The sequence below is a fragment of the Diceros bicornis genome, chromosome 3 (genome assembly GCF_020826845.1).
Source record: "Diceros bicornis minor isolate mBicDic1 chromosome 3, mDicBic1.mat.cur, whole genome shotgun sequence".
Classification (NCBI taxonomy): Eukaryota; Metazoa; Chordata; class Mammalia; order Perissodactyla; family Rhinocerotidae; genus Diceros; species Diceros bicornis.
In genome coordinates this window covers 81404299-81428359 of record NC_080742.1, presented here as the reverse complement: position 1 = coordinate 81428359, position 24061 = coordinate 81404299, and the positions used below count along the sequence as shown (strand labels likewise).

The following is a 24061-nucleotide window of genomic DNA, read 5'->3' as shown; positions in this document are numbered from 1 at the left end:
CAAAGCACCTAAAACGTGCCTGGGTGTAAAAAAACAAGAGATGGTATTACTTTCTAATCACAGCAGGTGAAGAGATCATCAACAGGGGCCCAGAACCAAAGAAAGAAATGAAAAAGCCTACAGGGATATTCAGTCTATTTCCCTACTGATACACAGTCAATTCTGTCAGGATCAAATGCCCAGTGAAATTCAACCCCATTTTCCCAGAGGACTATCCCATGGCACAATAGTTCTCACTGCAGAAATATTCCCTGACATTCAGCTTACATTCTGCCTTTCTTAAGTTTCTTTCTGCTGTGGTCACCTATACTATTGTGGAAAGCAATTTCTTTATTTCCTATTTGGATTTTTGAAAATTACTGTAAAGTCTCACCCCCATGGTTCCTAAGTTTAACATTTGCATTTGAATTTCCAATCAAAGCACCTGACCTACATTGTCGATTATTACTTTGTATTCCTTTTGCCAGAATAGCACGCACTTGTCTAGCCCTTGATAAAAACAGTTGACAATAAACAAGGACTTAACTTTGCTTTGGAGCCCCTTTTTGATGATCTGCTATCTGTGAAAATACTTGAGTAACCCCTCAAAAGTGCTGTGTATCAAACCAATGCCAACTATTGAGGGATCATAACTCTCTTCCCAGTGACTAACTTTACAATGACGATATTTCTTCAGTATCATCCTATCTCCAAAAAGGTTAACATCTCTTTGCTTCTGTGCTAGTTCATAAGCATGCCAGTTCTTCCAAAAAGCAACAAAACATGCCTCATCTCCAAAGTCCTGAATCACTGCAGATGCTCTGCTTGAGACTCCTATCCGCTTGTCTTTGTTCTGGTGCACACGTGTCCAACACTTGTCCCACACGTGTCCAGCATCTGGGATGCTGCCTCACCAGAACTGGGTAGACAGGGATGATCAGCCCCAGCTCCGTGATGAGATGCCATTTCGTGCAGCACAGCCAAAAATAGTGCTGGTCTTTTTCATTGCCATATCACGCTGCTAACACATATCTAATGTGCTGTCGTTTATCGCCCCCAGGGAGTAGCTATTTCGTGCTGAGTTTTCGTCATCTGCTGTAGTTTACTTGGTGGTAGCCCTCATTTTCCTTAGATGGAATCATATCCAAAGTGGTGGCTTTTGTTGTCATTGTTCACTTCATATTTTCAAAATCCTTTAAAACTTTTAGGTAGCTAATCAAAAAGGGTTCATGCCACTCACAAGTATGACACAACTCTTTAGCAATGCCAACAAATGCTTCTGGGAAGCCCAGACCTATTAAAAAGAACATCTGCACCTTTGAATGCTATAAAATTTGCTACATAATCTTACTAAGAATAAAAAAACATTAAAATTATTTTGAAGACAATTCCCCTGTGAAGAAAGGCCCATCACTCTTTTTGCCCCCTGAGGAAGATTCACCCTGAGCTAGCATCTGTGCCAATCTTCCTCTATTTTGTATGTGGGCTGCCACCACAGCATGGCTGACGACCGGTGTAGGTACGCGCCCAGGATCCGAACCCACGAAGCTGGGCTGCTGAAGCAGAGTGTACCAAACTTAACCACTATGCCACAGGGTCGGTCCCCTGTCACCTTTTTTTTAACACCTGATTGTCCTATAGGCATAAATTTTTTTAAATTGAGGTATAACTGACACATAACATTACGTTAGTTTAAGGTGTACAATATAATGATTCAGTTTTTGTATACACTGCAAAATGATTACAATAAGTCTAGTTACCATAAATCACTATCCACAGTTACAAAATTTTTCTCATAATGAAAACTTAAGATTTACTCACTTAGCAACTTTCAAATATGCAATACAGTATTATTAACTATAGTCACCAGGCTGTACATTACATCCCCACGATTTATTTATTTTACACTGGAAGGTTTGTATCTTTTGTTCCTCTCCACCCATTTCCCCCATACTCCACGGCCCCTCCCCTCTGGAAACCACCAATCTATTCTCTGTATCTATGAGCTTGGTTTTTTGTTTTTTAGATTCCACATAAAAATCAAATCATATAGTATGTCTTTGTCTTATTTCGCTTAGCACAGTGCCCTCCAGGTCCAACCATGTTGTCACAAATGGCAAGATTCCATTTTTTATGGCTGAGTAGTATTCCATTGTGTGTACATATCCCACATCTTCTTTATCCATTCATCTCTCACTGGACATTTGGGTTGTTTCCATATCTTGACTATTGTAAATAATGCTGCAATGAACATGGGGGTGCATATATCTTTTCAAATTACTGTTTTCATTTTCTTCAGATAAATACTCAGAAGTAAAATTGCTGGATCATATGGTAGTTCTGTTTTTAATTTTTTCAGGAACCTCCATACTATTTTCCATACCAATTTATTTTCCCACCAACAGTACACAAAGTGTCGCTTTTCTCCACATCCTCACCAACACTTGTTATTTCTAGTCTTTGATAATAGGCATTCCAACAGGTGTAAGGTAACATCTCATTGTGTTTTTGATTTGCATCCCCTGATGATTAGTGATGTTGAGCGTCTTTTCATGTGCTTGTTGGCCATCTGTATGTTTTCTTTGGAAAAAAGTCTATTCAGATCCTCTGCCCATTTTTAAATCAGATTGTTTGATTTTTTTGCTATTGAGTTGTATGAGTTCTTTATATATACTTAATACATAAAGTTGTATGAGTTTTTTATATATATTAATTTCTTATCAGATATATGATTTGCCAATATCTTCTCCCATTCAATAGGTTGACTTTCCGTTTTGTTGATGATTTCCTTTGCTGTGCAGAAGCTTTTTAGTTTGATGTAGTCCCATTTGTTTATTTTTGCTTTTGTTGCCTTTGTTTTTAGAGTCAGATCCAAAAAAATCATAGCCAAGACCGATGTCAAGGAGCTTACTGCCTATGTTCTCTTATAGGCCTAGATGTGACAGCAAAAATTTTGTCCATCCTTCTACAACTAGGCAAAAATATACATAAAACACAGGTGGGTAAAAGTGATGCTATTAAACAGTTTAAGAGATTTCTGATAACACATTTTCTTAAGATCCTTTAAGTTAGGAAGGACTTGTTTATGACTATACACAATTTTTGTGGCTCCCCATTAACCACAGTCCCCAGAATTCTCACGGATATAAGAGAGAAGAAATAGGAGAGGGTACCAGGATACTCTTGGTGTCTCCCTCACTAACCAGTTCTCAGTCACGGTGTAAGGCAGGCTGGCTAATACAGGGATTAAGAGGAAAATGAAGATCAAACCACCTCAACTCCAAGGGCTTTTCCTTATGGCTGGCCGAATACACTTTTTGTCCTGCTTGCTCTGCTTCTTCACTTCCTTCCAGGCTCACTTCCGGACCTGGTGACACCGGCTTTTATTTCGTCTCTAAGCTGTCTGTCTACATCCCCTAAGGAATCGACAGCTTCTTAAAGCCACCGCCCCTGACCTGAACAGCATTTGGGTCCTGCTAAAACACTTGCTACTTTATTACCCACACATGATGAAAAAATGCAGAAGCAGAAAAAGGTAAAAGGTGGCATCACTACAAAAAACTGCAGGCTGTAGGGACTGTATAATATGCTGCTTGTGGCCACTCCAGAGAGCTGACTGAGCTGAGGAACTACTTAAGGGAAGTAGTCCTCACTTCACGTTTATACCAGTGAGTTTCTGAGCTGGTCCATTTGAGCAGTTCAGCTATCATCCTCAGGCAGAGAGATGATCCCAAATCTCTATCTCCTATTCTAACCTCTCCCCTAGCCTCCTGTGCTCAGTCTCTACTGTCTCTAAAACACTTCTACAAGGATATTCTGCCAATACCTCAAATTTAACAGACATGAAGCAGCAAGATCTTCCTGATCCTCAGTCCCAGCCACCCAGGTTCAAAACTTCACCCTGATTTATGGCTCTCCATTTCTTAGAGTCAATGTTAAAAGGTTTTGAAAATTCATTCTTCTTTCAAAACCTCTCTAATCTCTGTCCTCTTTCTGTTCACTGTTCCTGCCCTAGTCTAGCCCTTCCCTCCTGCATTGACTGAACTTGCCTTCTAACTGGTATCTCTCCATCCATTTCCTTCTCCACCAATTCATTTTGCACACTGCTGCCAGATACATCATTCTAAAAATATTAATTTCACCATTTTACTTCTCTATCAAAAAAGCGTTATCTAGGGTCCGGCCCAGTAGCGCAAGCGGTTAAGTGCGCACGCTCTGCTGCGGCGGCCCAGGGTTCGCCGGTTCGGATCCTGGGTGCGCACCGACGCACTGCTTGACAAGCCATGCTGTGGCGGCGTCCTATGTAAAGTGGAGGAAGATGAGCACGGATGTTAGTCCAGGACCAGTCTTCCTCAGCAATAAGAGGAGGATTGGCAGATGTTAGCTCTGGGCTGATCTTCCTCATAAAAAAAAAAAAAAAAAAAAAAAAAAGCATTATCTACTCCATCATCTGTGAAGTAATCATGCCCCCTCAAAACCAATTTCAATCTGATTAAGCCTCTAGACCTAAGTTATAGGACAATAATAAATAGAAAATGACACCATAGGGAAGCAATCAACAAAAGGCAAAATGTGGGAAATTCCACAGGACAAATGACCTGGTTTCTTCAATAAATAAATTTCAAGAGGTAAAAATAAAATGATAGATAGAGGGGAACATAGAGATTAAAAGCGTTTTAAGAAACTTACCAATCAAATTACAATATTTAAAACTTATTTAGATCCTGATTCAAACAAACTGCAAAAAATATACAATTACAACATTTGAAACAACTGGAAATGTGAACACCAACTAGATATTTGATGATAATAAGAAAATTATGTTTTTAGGCACAGCTATTTTTTAAAAAGAGTCCTTCTCTTTTAGAGATTCATATTGGAATATAGACGAAACAATATAATGTCTAGGATGTTTTTCAAAATAATAAGTGAAAGGAAAATAGGGGTAGAAATGAAACATTACCATAAATTGATAATTCCTGAACCTGGTGAAATTGAATGATAAGTACATGGGGGTTCATTACTTGTATTTCTGAACATGTTTGAAATTTTCTATAATAAAAAAACAACAAAAAAACATAATAGCAGCCCACTGCCTAACGAGGCAAGTCCAAACTGCTCAATCTCTTATTCAGAGATCCCCCATCACCCAAAATTATTCAATCCTATTTTTTTGGTGACACTTTCTGAGAAAACAAACAAACCAAAAAACCTCCATTCTCCCCAGCTCTCTATACTATTATTCACATTATATATTCAACCCTAACCATGTTAAAATGTGCCAAGTCTCAGCTTGTCCATGAACTCAACTACTTTAATCCATTCTGACCTCTTCCTTCTATGGTCTTCTCTAGCACTTGTGTTCACACTGAACATCTTTCCATGGGACCATAAACTGCTCTGTATTGTTTTTGGTTTATGTTTTTGTCCTAACTCCCTGCAATTTTAAATAAATTCTTAAATTCCTTTTATATGAACATGTTAAAAAAGGAAGAAATATTTTCTTCTCCTCACTTAAAAAAACATATAAATTAATACAAATTTAGAAAGCTCATACAAGTAATAAATAGGGGTGGGGAAAGAAGCACCATAGAAAACTCCCTTCTTAATAACAGATAATAATTATTAACATACTGATATAATTGTTTCCAGTCCAAAAAATTCTTGGGTGAAATAAGGTATTTGTCAACATTCTAAACTATTTAAGTCAAAAATAGGAATTATCTATGTTTGCTGTCTTTGGGCTGCTACTCCTAAATAAGGTTGACCAAAATCTGTAAAGGGAGATCAGTCATGGCAGAATCATTTACTTTCTCTTTTCCCATTAAAGTGTGTATATCTTAAAGCATTTTCCCATCTTTATAAAGTTTCAACTTGCTATCATGACTTGCTATATGTCACAGAACACAGACACTCTCCTAAACATGCTATAGGGACACATCTCTCAAAAGTAAACTAAATTCACTTTTTGTACATTTCTCATACCCCTTAAGTCTTTAATAGTCTTGGTTTTAATATGACCTAACCTATAATACCTGCTAATCCTAGCTCTTAACCGGACTGTGCATTAGAATCAGTTGGAATTCTGCTGAAGGAGGCTCTCCAGATGTGGTGTTCACAGGTAATTTTGATAGTATACTCCTGGTTTAAGATAGTGGAGATGACAAAACTAAGATTAACCATGACTAGTATAACAGAATCCAGAAGACTTCGGGGCCAGATTACACATACGTTTAAAACAGACCAAATCATGGGATTCAATAGGTCAGGGTACACTGTGACTTCAGCATCGGTGCTTCTTGTCACCTCTTAACCATGGCAACTGGGTCCTGCGCAGCACAGCAGAGCTTCACAGAAAATCCTTCTTTCAGTATCTTTTTCATTAGCAGACCTCATTCAACTAATAGAGATCTTACAGGCTACGATAAAAAGAAATTCTGTAACAGGAGGTTCTACATCACCTTTCACCTCAGAAGGTTTAAGATCAAGGACAGAAAATATTAATATCCTGCTGTTTAACTTCCACTCAATTTTTAAATTAAGCCTTGCATACTCATGTTGTGAAACATACATCATTAATATCCCTCGTTTCTATATTCCAACCCTTACTCCAGAACAAGAACAAAAGCAGTGCAAACTAATGTAGTCAAGGATTGCTCCATCCACGCTAGAATGCAGTCCTCGCTGGACTGATGAACAGGCACAAGATGCATGTCCTCAAAGGAACAGCAATCGCCAAAGTTTCCTCGTGCTCTCTGCTGACAACCATTTCATAAAAGCAAGATATACAAGAGAAAACTAAACTACCTCTAATATTGAAAGGAGAGGAGGAGGAGGGGAGGAAGGAAGAAAAGGATGGAGGGAAGAAGCCAATGAACACTAATAGCTGTGACTATCAAAATATTCAGAACATTCGGATGATTCTAATCTGAAGCCACTACAAAAACATAAATGAAATAATCTTAATTTCCTTGACCCTATATGGTAATACAAAAGCTTAAACCAATTTTAGTGCATTTATCAGAATCTCTGGCATTTTAGAACTGGAAAAGCCAAATCTCTACTCAGTGACTGTTATTCTTTTCAACTTGAAATCCTCAATCATCATAATTTGAAAACACGTATACATGTATAGGTGTAAATACACTTCTATACATATAAACACATAGTAAAATGCCTAGTGAGATATATTCCTCAACACAAAACCTTCATTTTAAAAGTTTTAAAAACATGAACTAAAATCATTTCAACTAAATGAATCAACCTTAAATTAGCATCACAGATTCTCTTAAGTTAACTGTCAAGATGCCAAAGTATAACAAAAGTAAGCTTCTAAATCACTGACTTAAAAATTGAAAAAGAAAGCTAGGGCAAGCCGAGTTCTACATTTGACTCTTGGGTGATAAAAACATGATTTAAAACTTAAATTTCAGTTTATTCATCTCTAAAATGGGGACAAATATGATATGGTAAAAACAGAAAGGTCATGGGGATTAATAAGATGTAAGAAATCATTTTAGTGCTTGAGTCTAAAGTGACAAAGTATAATTACTGTAAGAATTTTCATAAACTCACTTGAACAAAGCAATTATGTGAAAGACCTGTATTTTTCTAAATGTATCCTGAAAAGTCTTTGCTTTAATATGATCAAACTGGTAAAATTTGCTGAGCCTGGCAATCATTCAAATATTTCTAACCAATTAAGAGCAGTACACAAGAATAAAATGTTGGCATTTATCTTGTGACAAAGGCTCAGCAACAATAACCTCATGCCAGTGTCTGACTCTGGTAGATTATTCTATAAAAGCAAACTTACAAACCCTACAGTACTGTGATGGGGTAAAGACTGCCAGAAATTCTTTGCCAATCTTCCCACTGAATGGACTCTATTTTCCCTCCACTTGAATCCAGGCTGCCCTTTTGACCAACAGAATGTGGCAGAGGTAACAGCATGCAATGTTCAAGACTGGGCCTTAAGAGACTCCAGCTTCCGCCTTTGCCCTTTAGAATGCTCACTACTGAAAGCCAGCTGTCATGTAAGAAATCCAACTACCCTGAGACCACCATGCTGTGAGGTCCTATGGGGAGAGAGAAGCCATGTAGAGACGGCTTCTTGGATCATCTAACCCAGCACAGCCTTTAGCTGAAGCAGTCAAGTGAAGGATCTCAGTTGATGCCATGCAAAGTAGAAGCACTGCCCAGCTGAGCCCTGACTGAATTCCTGACTCACAAAATTGTGAGCAAATAAAATGGCTGTTGTCTTAAGCTACTAAGCTTCTGAGTAATTTGGTAGGCAGCAACAATCAAAGCAAAAGAACTATCACTATATTCAGTAATTTAGGCATACTTGTGAATTACTTCCACAATCAGAATACGTTTAAGAAAAAGAAATTATTAAAAAAGTATTATCAATTAAAAAATTACCAAAAACACAAGTATTACCAATTCAGGAAAATATAATTATTGTTGCTCTAAAATCTTCTCTGGTAGGCAACAGAAATGTCACTAAAGGCCATGTCAGTTGCTTTAATTTCACCCAAATGATATAAAGAAGTATCATTACACATCACATTCTCTACATCACACTATTTCACCTCTATTATCATTAATTACCACCCTTTATTACAGCCTTTCGGTTCCTAGCAACCTCCTTGCTTTGGCCCAGGTGCACCAAACCTTGATAAGAACATAGCCTTCATAAGGACACTTAAATCATCAGTAGCAGTACAAGCCTAATGAGCACTTGGCTTTTAATGGTCCATGCTCTAAAATCTCGGACAATACCAGACAAAGAGATAAGCTTTGGAGATGGTGGGTTGAAAGGAAGACCTGTCATTTCTACCCTTGGGTCCACTGGACCAAGATCTCATCAGGCCCAAGCAGACCCATTCTGGGTAACCAGGAATTTAAGGAGAGCAGACTTTCCACCAGATCTACCTATTCTGGGGTATCTACCGCCAAGCTACTATATTCTAAAGTTTGGCCCAGTGTATTAAGATGTCCATTACATTTACCTCAGGTTTCACTGGGCCTTAGACACCTTAGTACTCTGACATGTGTATCTACCACATCTGTACTGGGAGCCAGAGGGATCTCCTGGGCTGCTCATCAGTTCCCACTTTAAGCACAGTAGTGAACACTAAACAACACAGGGTGAGTCCTGGTGCTTTAAAAGCTGACTCCAATTTAGAGGAAGATTTCTACTTTAACTCTCAAATGTTAACTTAATTCTGTTCATTGGGCAGCATACTATCCATTGACAAGACAGAACAAAAATCCTAGGAGTGAGCACCTTTCTGGAGACTCAGTGGTCTGGCTGACAACATGACCTTAACATGCTATCCAAAAGAGAAGCTATCAAAAAGTTTTAAAGGCTGAGAAATGAAGAAAAACTATTTCTGCAAAAATAATCTCAAAAGGTACCTGGCCTGAAATACTGAAAAAACCTAGTTTTACTTTAAGGTATGGAATCCTCAGCTAATCAAAATATCAAATGAAACAAAACCTAAGAATAATATAGTTTCAGACCTGGATTCAAAATAGAAACTGCAACTGTCTCCTTGAAAAATCTGTTCAGGTCATGGATCAGACCCAATAAGATTTTGGATTTTCTTACCTGACAGCAAGTATCAAGTTCTCTCTGCAGGAGGTTAATTTTATCACTATTTAAACATTTATGTGGCAGTTAACAAAAGTAAAACGATTTTACATTCTGTCTCTGTTAATCTCCTGAAAAAGAGATCAAGGCACTAAAAAGTGAAGTGACTTGTTCTGGGTGTCACCGTCCACGGTAAACAGGGTAATTAGAACCCACCACCTCCACCTGTAAAATACTGCTTAGGCCACTAAGGGGTTACACATTTATGCCAACAATGGCTAAATGAACAGTTTTCTTTTGCAATGAGCTATGAAAAAATAAGAATTTTTCATAATCATAAGGCCTGAAGGATGTGTTTATTCAAAGTGATCCTTTTATTTCTTCTGTTACACAAAATTCCACAAGAAATAGAACATTTTGTGTTTCTACTGTACTTCAGTCTTATACACTTCAAAATGTGCAGCCAACAGTATGACAGGTATGTCACCAAGTAGGTGACATTTTGGAAGGTGCTGCTGCTGCTCTGAAGGGCAAAAACATGTATTTTTATTATCACAGTTTCAAAAAGAGTGTAAAACTGAAAAAAGAGTACAATGGTGTGTGGTCACAGCGCTGACACCAGGAGAAAACTTTGACACCCTGTTACTCTGATAGCTACAGCCCTGTCTCCTCACAAGGTGTCTCCAGACACAAACATGCCGAGACAAATGAGCCTTCCAACTATAGGATGGATTCCGCCTGCCAGGGAAAGCCCACGTTCCAGTGGAGAAAAACTGTGGAAGTGTTTAAAAGATCAACAATTATTTTCTTTTCCAAGATTTAATAAACAAAAGAGCATTTCAATATTTCAGCAAGAAACTGAAATTCAAAAGAATTCCATTACAAGAAACACTGACATTCCAACGCTAAACACTTGTAACTCCATTCATCCTATGATCCCATCACTTTATTCATCTGGCACATGCTTAACTGCAGGTGTCTACTGTTCTTCTCAATTATTTTGTTCTCCAGGAATGATTTTAACCTGAAGAGCATGCCATCGACAAGTATATAAAAACTTAATTGGCCCTAAGCATACACCTCTACATGGAAACTTAAACCAAAAATCTTCTTTTCTAAACCCTCCATGTTGACAAACATTCTCCTGCCAAAAGGCTAACACTGAATTTAGAAAAACATACACTATTGCAGGCTCTCCCTCACTTCACCAGGGTTAGCCCTCTAACTTGTGTTCATCTTTAATCCCCAATACCTGGCACACAGTTGGACCCAATAACTTAACACTAAGCCATCATTAAAGTACCTATCATTCTGGAAACCAGGCTGACAGGTCAACTACATGGTTTTATAGATTTTCTAAAAAACTCCCAAGATTTACAAATCCTTCTCTCTTCTTTGTATTTCTTTACCATGCCCCATGAAAGCCTGTTTTGTCTATTTCACTATTACACAATATCTCAAGTAACATAATCCACAGATTCTCCATTACTCTTTAAAACAGTTTCCCTGCCTTAGTCTCTAGCCTCTCCACTCAGTCCTTATCACCTGTACCATGTTAATCCTCCTCCATCTCATCACACCCCAATCAAAATCTCCAGCGGTCCACTATTACCTAAAACAAAGGTCTTCAAACAAAGCATACATACGAATCATCTGAAGGGCTTGTTAAAACACAGATTGTATGGCCCCACCCTAGCGTTTCTGATTCCATGTCTGATGTAGGGATAAAAATTTGCATTTTTAATATGTTCCCAGGTAACAGTGATGCTGCTGGTCCAAGAAACATACTTTGAGAACCACTGGCCCAAAGCAATGGTTCGCAATTACAGGATCCTAAACGAATATATCAGAATCACCATAGGAGCTAAAAAAAAAAAAAAACACACAGAATCCAGTTCTTATCCACAGTGATGCTCATTCAGAAAGTCTAGGAATCAATCCCTAGGTAAATCTAATGCATATCCAGCTTCAGAAATCATCAGTCTAAAGATAAAATCACAAACCCCCTAGATGACACAAAAGGCCTTCCACACCTTGCACCCAAATCTACCTACCCAAACTTATCTTCTAGTCCACAAAATAAAGCCTCAGTTAAAGCTAAACCATTCTTCTTGTTACTTATCCCTGAATATCCTTCTCCATTCATTCCTTCTTTGCCACTTATTCATATCATCTCATTTGCCATTCCAGCTATCTGGAGGGCCATTCCCATCTCCTCTACCTCAGTGAATCCTCCAAGAATCAGCTCATCATCAGCCTGGAAAACCTTTCTTGGTCCATTCCACGTTTCAGAATGATTATATGACACGTTGTGCCAACTACCGCTCTTATATCTAGCAACATTAGTTCATTTGTGTGTGTCACTGCGTATCCAGTTTATTGATGGGTGTATAGCCTAACATTACTCAGCAATCTGTAACCTAAAATAATTTTTGAAATAAAATATAGGAAACTAAAAACAATTTAAAAGTTGTGTAAACAATTTCTACTGTATAATGACAATTTAAAATATTTAGATGAACCTCTTATTCAAAAATGTTTTATTCTCGAATCTGTGGATTAATAAAGGTGAGTAGAATAGAGAGTTAAGAAACAATCAACTATTGATTAATTCAAGTCATGACTAAGGTCATTCTTCCAAAATGTATCTAAGAAAACAAAAGATGGGGGCAGAAAAGCAGATAGGTAAGAGGAGGAGAAAAATGGAGGCAGAGAAAGGAAAAAGGCAAAGAACATTGTTATACCTTGATCTCGAACCAACTAAACACGATACATAAAATGAAATGTTATTTCTATGTTAGACCTCTCATCTTCTAAGATCAGCTTTATGGAGGTTTCACACTCCCTGATTTCAAAATATACTACAAAGCTATAGTAACCCAAACAGCATGGTACTGGCACAAAAAGAGACACACAGATCAATGGAATAGAATCGAAAACCCAGAAATAAACCCACACATATATGGACAGCTAATCTTTGACAAAGGAGCCAAGAACATACAATGGAGAAAAAAAAGTCTCTTCAACAAATGGTGTTGGGAAAACTGGACAGCCACATGCAAAAAAATGAAAGTTGACCCTTACCTTACACCATACACAAAAATTAACTCCAAATGGATTAAAGACTTGAATGTAAGACCTGAAACTATGAAACTTCTAGAAGAAAACATAGGCAGTACGCTCTTCGACATGGGACTTAGCAACATATTTTCAAGCACCATGTCTGACCGGGCAAGAGAAACAATAGAAAAAATAAACAAATGGGACTACATCAAACTAAAAAGCTTCTGCACAGCAAAGGAAACCATCAACAAAACGAAAAGACAACCTAACAATTGGGAGAAGATATTTGCAAACCATACATCTGATAAGGGCTTAATCTCCAAAATATATAAAGAACCCCTGCATATCAACAACAAAAAAACTAATTAAACCGATTAAAAAATGGGCAAAAGATCTGAACAGACATTTCTCCAAAGAAGATATACAGATGGCCAACAGACACATGAAAAGATGTTCAAAATCATTAACTATCAGGGAAATGCAAATCAAAACTACAATGAGATATCACCTCACACCCGTCAGAATGGCTATAATTAACAAGACAGGAAACAACATGTGTTGGAGAGGATGTGGAGAGAAGGGAACTCTCATACACTGCTGGTGGGAGTGCAAACTGGTCCAGTCACTATGGAAAACAGTATGCAGATTCCTCAAAAATTCAAGGATAGAACTACCATATCATCCAGCTATTCCACTGCTATGTATTTATCCAAAGAACTTGAAAACATCAATGCGTAAAGATACATGCACCCCTGTGTTCATTGCAGCGTTATTCACAATAGCCAAGACTTGGAAACAACCTAAGTGCCCATCAAGGGACGAATGGATAAAGAAGATGTGGTATATAAACACAACGGAATACTACTCAGCCATAAGAAACGATGAAATCCAGCCATTTGTGACAAGATGGATGGACATTGAGGGTATTATGCAAAGTGAAATAAGTCAGAGGGAGAAGGTCAAATACCGTACGATTTCCTTCATTAAGTAGTAGATAATAACAACAACAAACAAACACACAGAGACAGAGATTGGATTGGTGGTTACCAGAGGGGAAGGGGGGAGGGAGGAGGGTGAAAGGGATAATTTGGCACATGTGGGTGGTGATGGGTTGTAGTTAGTATTTGAGTGGTGAACATGATGTAATTTATGCAGAAATAGAAGTATAATGATGTACACCTGAAATTTATACAATGTTATAAACCAATGTTACTGCAATTAAAAAAAAAAAAGATCAGCTTTAGTTTTCTATTCTTTATGTGTCAAACAGCTTAAGCCAATGATATATATAGGTATTAACATGAAATAACAGCAGTATTGCCAAGTGTATGATTTGGGGACTACAAGTTATTGACAGATACAACACACAACTGAAACCTCTTTACTGTCTTTAACACATCTTGGGGGTGGAGAGAGTGGGGAATGGGAAGTGACTGCTAATGGATACAAAGTTTCTTTTTAGGGTGATGAAAATATTCTAATATTATATCATGGTGATGGTTGTACAACTCCATAAATATACTAAAAATCACTGAAATCTATAATTTAAATGGGTGAATCTTTTTCCAAGTAAATTTTATCTCAAAAAGTTGTTCAAATAAACAAACTTATAACTCATTCCATAATACGAAGACAGGATCCCCAAATTGCTCATTTGAAACCACATGTGAAAGGTTTAATTCATTTAATAAGCCAGAAACATAAATTTTTAATCATGTTTACATTTTAGCTGTTAATATCTGATGGAACTTAAAGTTCCTTAGTTTATTATAAACATTTTTAATATGAGATAATGGGTTTTGTTTTCAAAAGTATCAGAAATATACACTTGACAAATACAAAGTAAGTAGGGCTAAGTAAGGCATAATATCTTACTTTGTTCATAACCATAATTAATTCTTCATGATAGTATTATAAATACGATCCTAATAGATTTAAAAGTTGTTTTGAATTTAGAACATTAGTCTAAGTTGGTCAAATATCAGAGATGATAAAAACTTATAAGTATTTAATAATCTTGAGAGAGTAGGTTTACACAATCTATAACATACTTCAAGAGCTTGATGTATTCAAGTTTTAAATGCCATAAGTACTATGATACAAATAATACCATCTGATAGTATTACATACTCTAATAGTGTCCAATGTTTGCACAATACAAATTATTTTTTATTAGTATTTCAGGGTATTTCTCTTTCTATTCATATACTTTTAATCTATCCATCGCTTTATATTTAAAGTGTGTTTCTTAAAACCAAAATGAGGAACTGGTATTAAAAGATGGGAATATATTCTTCAAAATGCCACTGTTATAAAAAGTAAAGAAAGACTACGGAAATGTTGAAGCTTAAAGGAAACTAAAGAGACATGAAAAGTAAATGCGATATCTAACGCTAGACTGGATTCTCTACTGCAGGGGCAAAAAATCTTGCTATATAGGACATTGCTGGGTCAACTGACAAACCTAGAATACAGACAGATTAGATAACTTACTACTTGTTTAGAGAAAAATATTTGTTTATATATATACACACACACATACATATATGTACATAAAGAAAACTGACAAAATGGCAAAATGTTAATAGCTGAACTTTAATAAAGAGCTCTATGTGTGCTCTTTGTACTATTCTCAGTCTTATGAACTTAAAAGTTGGAAATTATTTAACTATTAAAAAAATAACATAAAATGCATCTCTTATAAACAGCATGGTTGGGCTTTTTTTTTTTTAAACTAGTCTGACAATCTCTGCCTTTTAATTAGTATTTAGTCCATTCACATTTAATGTAATTATTTATATGGTTGGTATAAGTCTAACATCCTATTTGTTTTCTATTCATCCTATTTTTGCTTTGTTCTTTATCTTTTCTTTCTTCTTCATCTTTTTTCTTCCTTTCCTGCCTTCTTTTGGATTAATCAAATATTTATTCAATATTCTATTTTATCCCATTTACTAGCTTTTTAGCTACACATCTATTTTACAATTTTGTTTGCTCTATGGATTAAAATATGCATCCTTAACTTTTTAAAGTTTACCTTAAACATCATATCTCTTCATGAACAATGTAACAAACTTAGAACAGTTTCATTTACCCTACTCCCACTTTCGTGCAATTACTGTCATACATTTTACTTCTAAATATATTCTAAAATCCACATATATTATTATTGTTTTTGCTTTAAAAAGAAATTTAAAAATGAGAAAAATGTATTTTATTTTTACCCACATATTTACCACTTCTAGCCCTCTTTATATTTTCCTGTTACATGAGTTACCATCTAGTATTATTTTCTTTTAGCTTGAAAAACTTTCTACAACATTTCTTGAAGTGCAGGTCTTAGTGGTGACAAACTCTCTCAGCTTTCGTTAATCTGAAAATGTTCCTATTCTACCTTGATTGACAGTTGACAATTTTTGTATTTTCCAGTACTTACAAGATGACATCTATTGATTTCCAACTTGAATTGTTTCTGATGAGAAGTTAGTGGAAATTTTATCACTGTTTCCCTGTAGGCAATGTGTCTTTTTTCCTCTGGCTATCTAAGATTTTTTTCTTTAGTTGTTGGCAAACTGATGATGTATCGAGGTACTGGTTTTCTTTGTGTTAATCTTGGTTGGAATTCACTGCACTTCTTGGATCTGTGGGTCTTTTTTTTAAAAAAAAAAAATTTAATAATTTTTTGGTCATTGTTTCTACAAATAATTTGCTGCCCCAATCAGTCTCTCCCTTCTCCCTCTCTACCTGCAACTACAAAAATGTTACATTGCATGATACTGCCCCATAGAACATTATGGCTTTATTCATTTTTCTTTTCTGTCTATTTTCTCCCTGTGCTTCAGTCTGGTTAGTTTCAACTGATTCATCTTCAGGTTCTCTGATCCTTTCTTCTACAGCATGCAATCAGCTGCTAAATCCATCTGCTGAATTTTCCATTTCATATATCTTTTATCAACTTTTTTAATCCCAGTCATAAGTCACATTTTTCACAAGTATAACAATTGTATGCTGGACATTGTGGATGCTTCGTTATTGAGAATCTGGATTATACTGTCTTATTTTTTTTTATAATTTTATTTATTTTTTTTTCCCCCCAAAGCCCCAGCAGATAGTTGTATGTCATAGCTGCACATCCTTCTAGTTGCTGTATGTGGGACGCGGCCTCAGCATGGCCGGAGAAGCAATGTGTCGGTGCGCGCCTGGGATCCGAACCCAGGCCGCCAGCAGCAGAGCGCGTGCACTTAACGGCTAAGCCAGGGGGCCAGCCCTATACTGTCTTACTTTAGAGTGAGCTTTGTTCTGGCAAGCAGTTAATTTACAGGTGGATCAGGCTGATAGTGTAGAGACTTGGTTTGGGGCTTTGTTATGCAAAATGTAGAATAACCCTTACTCTATGTCTAGAATAGCCCTATTCTTAAAACATAACTTTTCTGAGGTCACATCTGAAAGCAAAGGATGATCAGCAAGTTTTCCCCACACTGGCCAGTCTGAACTCCAACATTTCCAAGCATTTGGCAACTTCTGGACTTTCCATTCAGCTCACAGTCCCACAGTAGCTGTTTTCTGCCAAGCCTTGTGGTGTGTGCAGCGTCATATTTGACCAAAGGCTTGATGGCAGTCTTTACATATTTCTGAGGCTCCTTTTCTGTGCAATTCCCTCTTCTCCAGTATCCTAATCCACAAATTCCAGCTGCCTCCACATCCCTGAACTGTGATCTGTATTTCCTCTGCTTGGAGAGTCTGCTGCTGTCTGTTGAGGCTTCGCTTCCCTATGTCGTAGTTTGGAAAGTGTCCCCAAAGAGGAAGCTAAAATGAATGTGGAACTCACCTCATGTGTTCTCTTGTGCTAACTGCCTGGGTGCATCCACTTTTAGAGCTGTTTACAGTAGGAGGTAACTTCATCACGGCCAGAACAAGTCCCTAACTCTAACGTTTTTTTGAAATAACTTTAAAACCTATTATCTTATTTCATCCTTAAAATAAACATGTAACCTGATAAGCACACATTATTCCCATGACAAATTAGCAAATCAAGATATAAAATGTTAAATAACAAATTCTAAGCAATAAAGATATTTTATTCCATATGCAAATATTCGTCAAGCACCTACTATGGGCACATGGTAATTGACAAAGCAGCAAAATGAACCAAGGGAATGTAGTTGCAACTTACATTCTTTATATTCAGCCATCAATAAAGCACATAGACTGTACCAAAAAAAAAGTCTGGGGTCGGCCCGGTGGCATAGTGGTTAAGTTCACACACTCCACTTCAGCGACCCGGGGTTTGCAGGTTCAAATCCCAGGCAGGGACCTATGCACTGCTCATCAAACCATGTGTGGCAGCGTCCCATATACAAAACAGAGGAAGATGGGCACAGATGTTAGCTCAGGGCTAACCTTCGTCAGCAAAAAAAAAAGAAAGTCTAATGAATGAATAACCAAGAATCAATCATTCAGTCCACCAGGAGCATGCCTATATTCTCAAAAATGACTACAATTTACATTCATGATTTATTTTTTCCTGCAAAGACTCCTATTTGCCATGCAAGTAATTTCATTCCTACATAGTTATATTTTTCAATTCCCTACATATACTTAATTTTTTTCATATTAGTAGGTACTGTCTAACCAAATCATTTCTGTTTAGCTATGTCAAATTTGCTTCAGCTAACTCTTGATCATATTTCTAATTTTCACCTGGCCAAAGCAAATATATTTTCCTGGCTCATGGAGAGAAAATATAATAAAGTTTCTAAATACCATCTCTGCAGCATCATACCAAACAGTAATATGATTCCTCCAAACTTCAACAAATCAGTCAAAGTGATACAGTTATATCTTACAGATTTTCATCTCTCAAAATAAGCTCTTAACCTGTCATTTAGCCCAATATATTCAAGGGTTGACTGTAGGAAAATGGTCATAAAATTAAGCACATATATGTGTATAAAATAGTGTTTAAGGACATTTTAATAGTGATTACCTTAATATATGACTAATTTGAGTGAAGTAAAGTACATTACAACAGAAAGCCAGACACTGTACATCTTTGACTGCCACATATTGAGAATCTCCTCCTAATTTTAAAGCCTGGCAAAAAAAAGTCTGTTAAAAGGTCTTTTGAAGATGACAGAAGTTCATGACAGCAGCATCATCTTTAAATAGAAACATTACTTTCTCACTCTGTTTATGATTAAGGGAATATTTTAGGTGGGTAATTTTTTTGTTTTGTTTTAACCTGTTATTCTGAATCAAGATGGCACCCTTTGTAAAAGGACCTTACCTGTAGAACATCTTGGATCTTCACCCACACATCTGCCATGTCATACAATTTGACATCTTCCTGCTGAGTCAGTGGAATCACGACAGCATCTTGCAGGTATCCCAGGACCACAGAGTGTGCAGCGGCTACAGCATTAAATTTGTCAAATAGCAACTCCAGCAGTTCTAGAAGTAACCTAGTGATAAACACAAATGTAACATTAACACACATGCAAAGATGGTTTACACTGGACTACAAGAAAAACATCAAACTAAAGTGAAGTACCACACAACCATGTAAAGAGCACAACACAGGTTTCAACAGATTTGATTTCAAACAGTTGTATGATCTAAGCAACTTCTGAAAACTTATCTAAGCCTCAGTCTCCTTGCTATAAAAGGGAGATGATGTAAGAATCTAAAAACCAATTGTAAAGGCCCTAAACGAGTAGTAGCAGCTCAATAAGCACTTGTTTCCTTTTTAACATATTTCAGTGATCACTATACTACTACTTTGTATTCATATAGGCAGTTTCTCTGAGGAATTTAGGCAATTTTTCAGACAACAGTTCAGATGTTACACGGAATATGCTATTCTCTAGCAATAAATTGGGCACTTTGGTAAGGACACTAATCCTTTTAATCATGGAAAGCTGTGCTTACTACTATTCAAATGTATAGCCTAAGTTGCCTGAAAAAAATAAACACCTGCCAAGCAACCTGACTTTCACCACAGGGAGCAGCTTAGGCATCCGCATTATCTCATTTTTCATAGTGAGAGACACTGGACACATATTATTACATCAATTTCATATACTCAAGGACACAAAATGAGGTCGCAAAGCAGCTGAGCCTAGAACAAAAGTTGATTTCCATGTCAGTGCATTTAGCCACCTATCTCTCGCTATAGTTCTAGAATGTAGATGTATACTCAGAGATAGCTCAGAGCTTTATGTCATGGATGCAAAGTAATTCCTCTACCACTGAGCCTTACAGCCTCACTGATCTCCCAGGCCTGGAATCCTCCTTTCCCCTTCTGAACTTGTATAGTATTTTATCCCACTTTTAAGGATACCTTACCACATGTGGCTCACATACGTAACTCAATAAATGTGCGTCACATTTATGTATACAGAGACACTTTACCTCCCTTCTCCATTATTACTCTTTCAGGGGAGGCACTGCTTTATACATCTCTGTCTACTTGGAGGCACTAAAAACAGTGATCAGCAAATATTTGCTGAATGAATTTAATGTGTATACCATGAATGAGTATAGAAAAATTTGGAATGTGACCTTTATTGTATATTGCATGGCTCTCAGTTCATGGTTCCTAAGCAGACTCATAAACCAACCTAGAAAGTAGAAAAGGAAAGCAAGAGAGCTTGTCAGCGGTGCCAATTAACAAGATTTTATTACCACAAAGAAGAGGTCATAACTATAATCTCATCAAAACGTATAGCATATTATCTATTCCTATGGCTTCTTTACTGCCCAATTACTATAATTAATGTGCCAATGTGACAGCCAATAACTATCTTTTGATAAAACCCTAATATCTATTTGACATTTTAATTTAGATGAGACAAAATCAATAAAAATTTATGTAGTACTCCCAGTCTAAAATATACATAATCCAGAAATTACACATTGTATTTGTAAATAGGAGCCATTTACCTTTTGAATGATGATTTTTTTTAATCTTTTTAAGTTCAGTTCATATTTATACTGCCATACACCTGAAACAACTCTTTCATCTGTGTTACTGGAGGACTACTCAAATAGCAGAGAGAGGTACAAAGTACAGGAAGATGTGTCTAACATAACAGCTGAAATAGTTAATTCAGTGCAGGGAAATAATCTGTATAAAACTGGTATCTGACATCATACAGAATAAATACCTGATTAGTGAAGGTTCTATTTTTCAAATAAGTATTTATGCTGAGTACGTAAGCCTGTGGTTCCCAAATACCAATCCACAGACCATAACATATTTTTCAGTGGTAGATAGCAAAATAAGAAAAATAGGATCGTATATTGACTTTTCACAAAAGTAAATTGATTTCATTTGATATTTTGGGTACTCTCCTGATAGGAAAATCTCAGTTATTTTCTCTGGTGGTTATATTGCCAAATGTCCTAACTTGACAAAATTAAAACTTAACCTTATGTTATACCCCAACATTTTTGAAATCATATTGACCCGAAGAAGCCTGAGGCACACTGGTGTCCAACTTCCCAATGGCATGAAGTTCTAGGTACAGGCCTGCAAACCAGCAATGAAGCAGAAAACACTGGAAGAGAAGTGGGTCCTCAGAACAGAGGGGTGCTGTTGCCTGGTTATCTCCAGGGCCACAAAGCTCCACGACCGCACGCCTTAACTGCCACTCAAGGGCAAGAGCGCCTCAGCAACCAGGAACAGGGCTCTCTATTCAGACAGGAGGTCTAGCAGGGAAGTGAGGTCTCAGATGAGATCCATGGTATCTATTACCATCATGGGAACAGCAATCCCCTGATAAAATGCTGACACACTGCCAGCTTGTGTCACTCCTGGAGGATCAAGACCAAAATAGACCTGCTGTTGTGTGACCATCATAGCCATAAGACAGGCTATACAGGGAAGAAAGAAGGGAGAAGAGACAGGCCAGAGTGGAGAGACTCTACTTGCAGCTCTGCCTACTTTGAAACATCCACCCATTTCAGCGAGCAAAGCTCTCCTCTGCCTTACCACAGCACAGGCATAGCAATATTAATAAAACCCACAGCTTCGACATCAAACACTTTTGTGCTGCAAATGATACCATCAAGAAAGTGAAAAGACAACCCACAAAATGGGAGAAAATATTTGCAAATCATTTATCTGATAAAGGATTTGTATGCAGAATATCTGAAGATTCTTGCAACTCGTAATAAAAAGACAAATAACTGAATTTTTAAAGGACAAAAGATTTGAAGATACATTTCTCCAAAGAAGATATATGAATGACCAATAAGTAAACAAAAGGTGCACAACATCATTAGCCATCAGAGAAATGCAAATCAAAACCACGAGATACCATTTCAACCCACCAGGATGGCAATAATCAAAAAGACAATAAAAAGTGTTGGTGAGGATGTAGAGAAATTGGAACTCTCATACAGCGGTGGTGGGAATGTAAAATGGTACAGCTGCTTTAGAAAACAGCTTGGCAGTTTCTCAAAACACTAAACACAGAGTTACCATGTGGACCCAGCAATTCCACTCCTAGGTATATACCCAAGAGAAATGAAAACATACGTGTGCACAAAAACTTGTCCACAAATGTCATAGTAGCATTATTCATAATAGTAAAATCGTAAAAGTGGAAATAATCTAAATGTCCACCAACCAGTGAATGGACAAACAAAATGTGGTATATTCATACAATAGAATATTATATATATACATTGGCTACAAATATATATATTGGCTATAAAAGGGGATGAAGTACTGATACATGCTACAACATGGATAAACCTTGAAAACATTATGCTAGGTGAATAAAGACTACAGAAGACTACATATTGTATGATTCTACTTATGTGAAATATCCAGAATAGGCAAATTACAGAGACAGAAAATACATTAGTGGTTACTTAGGTGGGTAGGAATCGACTACTAAAGCATATGGTTTTATTCTGTGGGGCGGACAAAACTGTTCTGAAACTAGATAGTAGTGATGGTTGCATAACCCTGAGAATATACTAAAAACCACCGAATTGTATACTTTCAATGGGTGAATTGGGTAGTATGTGAATTATATCTGTTTAAAAAAAAAAAAAAAAAAAAAAAACCTCAGCTGTGGCTCTGAGTGAAGACAGTGAGGGCCCAACACATCCCCTGTGGTGAAGAGAAAAATATACAGAACAGTGAAAAAAGGAACCTGATTGTCTCAAAAAGTGAAGTATGATGAAAGCTGATTCCTTTGGAGTCCCACTACCAGGAAGACATTAACTTTCCTCTTTTGGTTCTCTTGTTTTTTATTTGCTTTTCCTTCTTATATAAGTAACCTGTTAGAAACAAGAGATTCATATTCTTTCTCAGCATTGATAATTCCTAGTCCTTTAATTAGGAAAAAAATCTCAACTTCTCCAAGTGTTCCCATCTGTAAAACCAAAGTATTAATTAAAACCTGTTCTGGGGCCTCACAGCACTGCTGGAAGATCAAATTAAAAAATGGAGAGAACTAGTTGGGTTAATGGAACCATATTAAAGAGAGAAGAGAGTTCAGGATCTCTTTGTCTGGGTTTCTGGCTTGAGTAACTCTGAATATGATGGTTACCTTTCCTGAGAGAGACAGAGAACTAAAGATAGAAATTTGGAAGCAGAGATGTTGGGTTTGGATCTGGATATGTTAAGGGTAAGGTGTTAACGTACTCAGGTACTTGGATATGTAAGTCTAGAGCTCAGGAGAGAGACTGACATTGGAAATTTAAAAAGTGATAAATATTTGAGAGGATGAGATCATTCAAGGATAATATGCAGAGTAGGAAAAGCAAGCAAGTCCAGAGCCAACACTCCCTGAAATAGCAGCACTGAAAAGATGGTTAGGAAGTAGCTAGGGAGGAAGAAGGAAGCCAGGAGGGAAATTTTAGAAGACAAAGAAGAGAATATCAACATAATCAAGGCTGTACAGAGGTCAGGTAAGGTCAAGACAGAGAAATTTACAACTCACAGGCCTCAGTGACCTTGGCAAGAAGGGTTTCAGAGGAGCAGTGGGATGAGGAGTGAATGGCTAATAAGGGAAAAGAAACCCAAGTGAATCACACACTTTGCCAAAGCATCATTCCTCACCAACATATGCACTCCTTAAAAAAGAAAAAGAAAGACGACTTTCTCCTGATGCATCGAAGAATAAAAGCGATTAGGAATCATTCACATAAACAGGACATAAATCTGCAGTAGTCTAGCCCAATTTAAAGCTACCAGAAATAAACTGAAATATGTTAACATTCATATACACTCTCCAACTGCCCACACAACACTAGATTGAGAACAAATGTTTGCCTTTAGCTCCAGACACACTCGGGATGACCTAAACACAGAAAGCCCCACTCAAATCATTCCCCACTCCACTCTTACCACAAAATACTAAATAAATCAAAGAAGAAATAAAATCCTGTTAGGATCAAGGTTTT

General features: G+C 37.0%; 1 protein-coding gene across 2 annotated transcripts in view; it reads right to left on the bottom strand.

Moving 5' to 3' along the window:
• EXOC4 (exocyst complex component 4) overlaps positions 1 to 24061 on the bottom strand; it is a 736987-nt gene that overhangs the window by 620491 nt on the left and 92435 nt on the right. For both annotated transcript variants that reach the window (XM_058530219.1, XM_058530228.1), the window contains exon 7: positions 18927 to 19101. In XM_058530219.1, coding sequence (XP_058386202.1) covers positions 18927 to 19101 — 175 coding nt within the window. The remainder of the gene's footprint in view (positions 1 to 18926; positions 19102 to 24061) is intronic.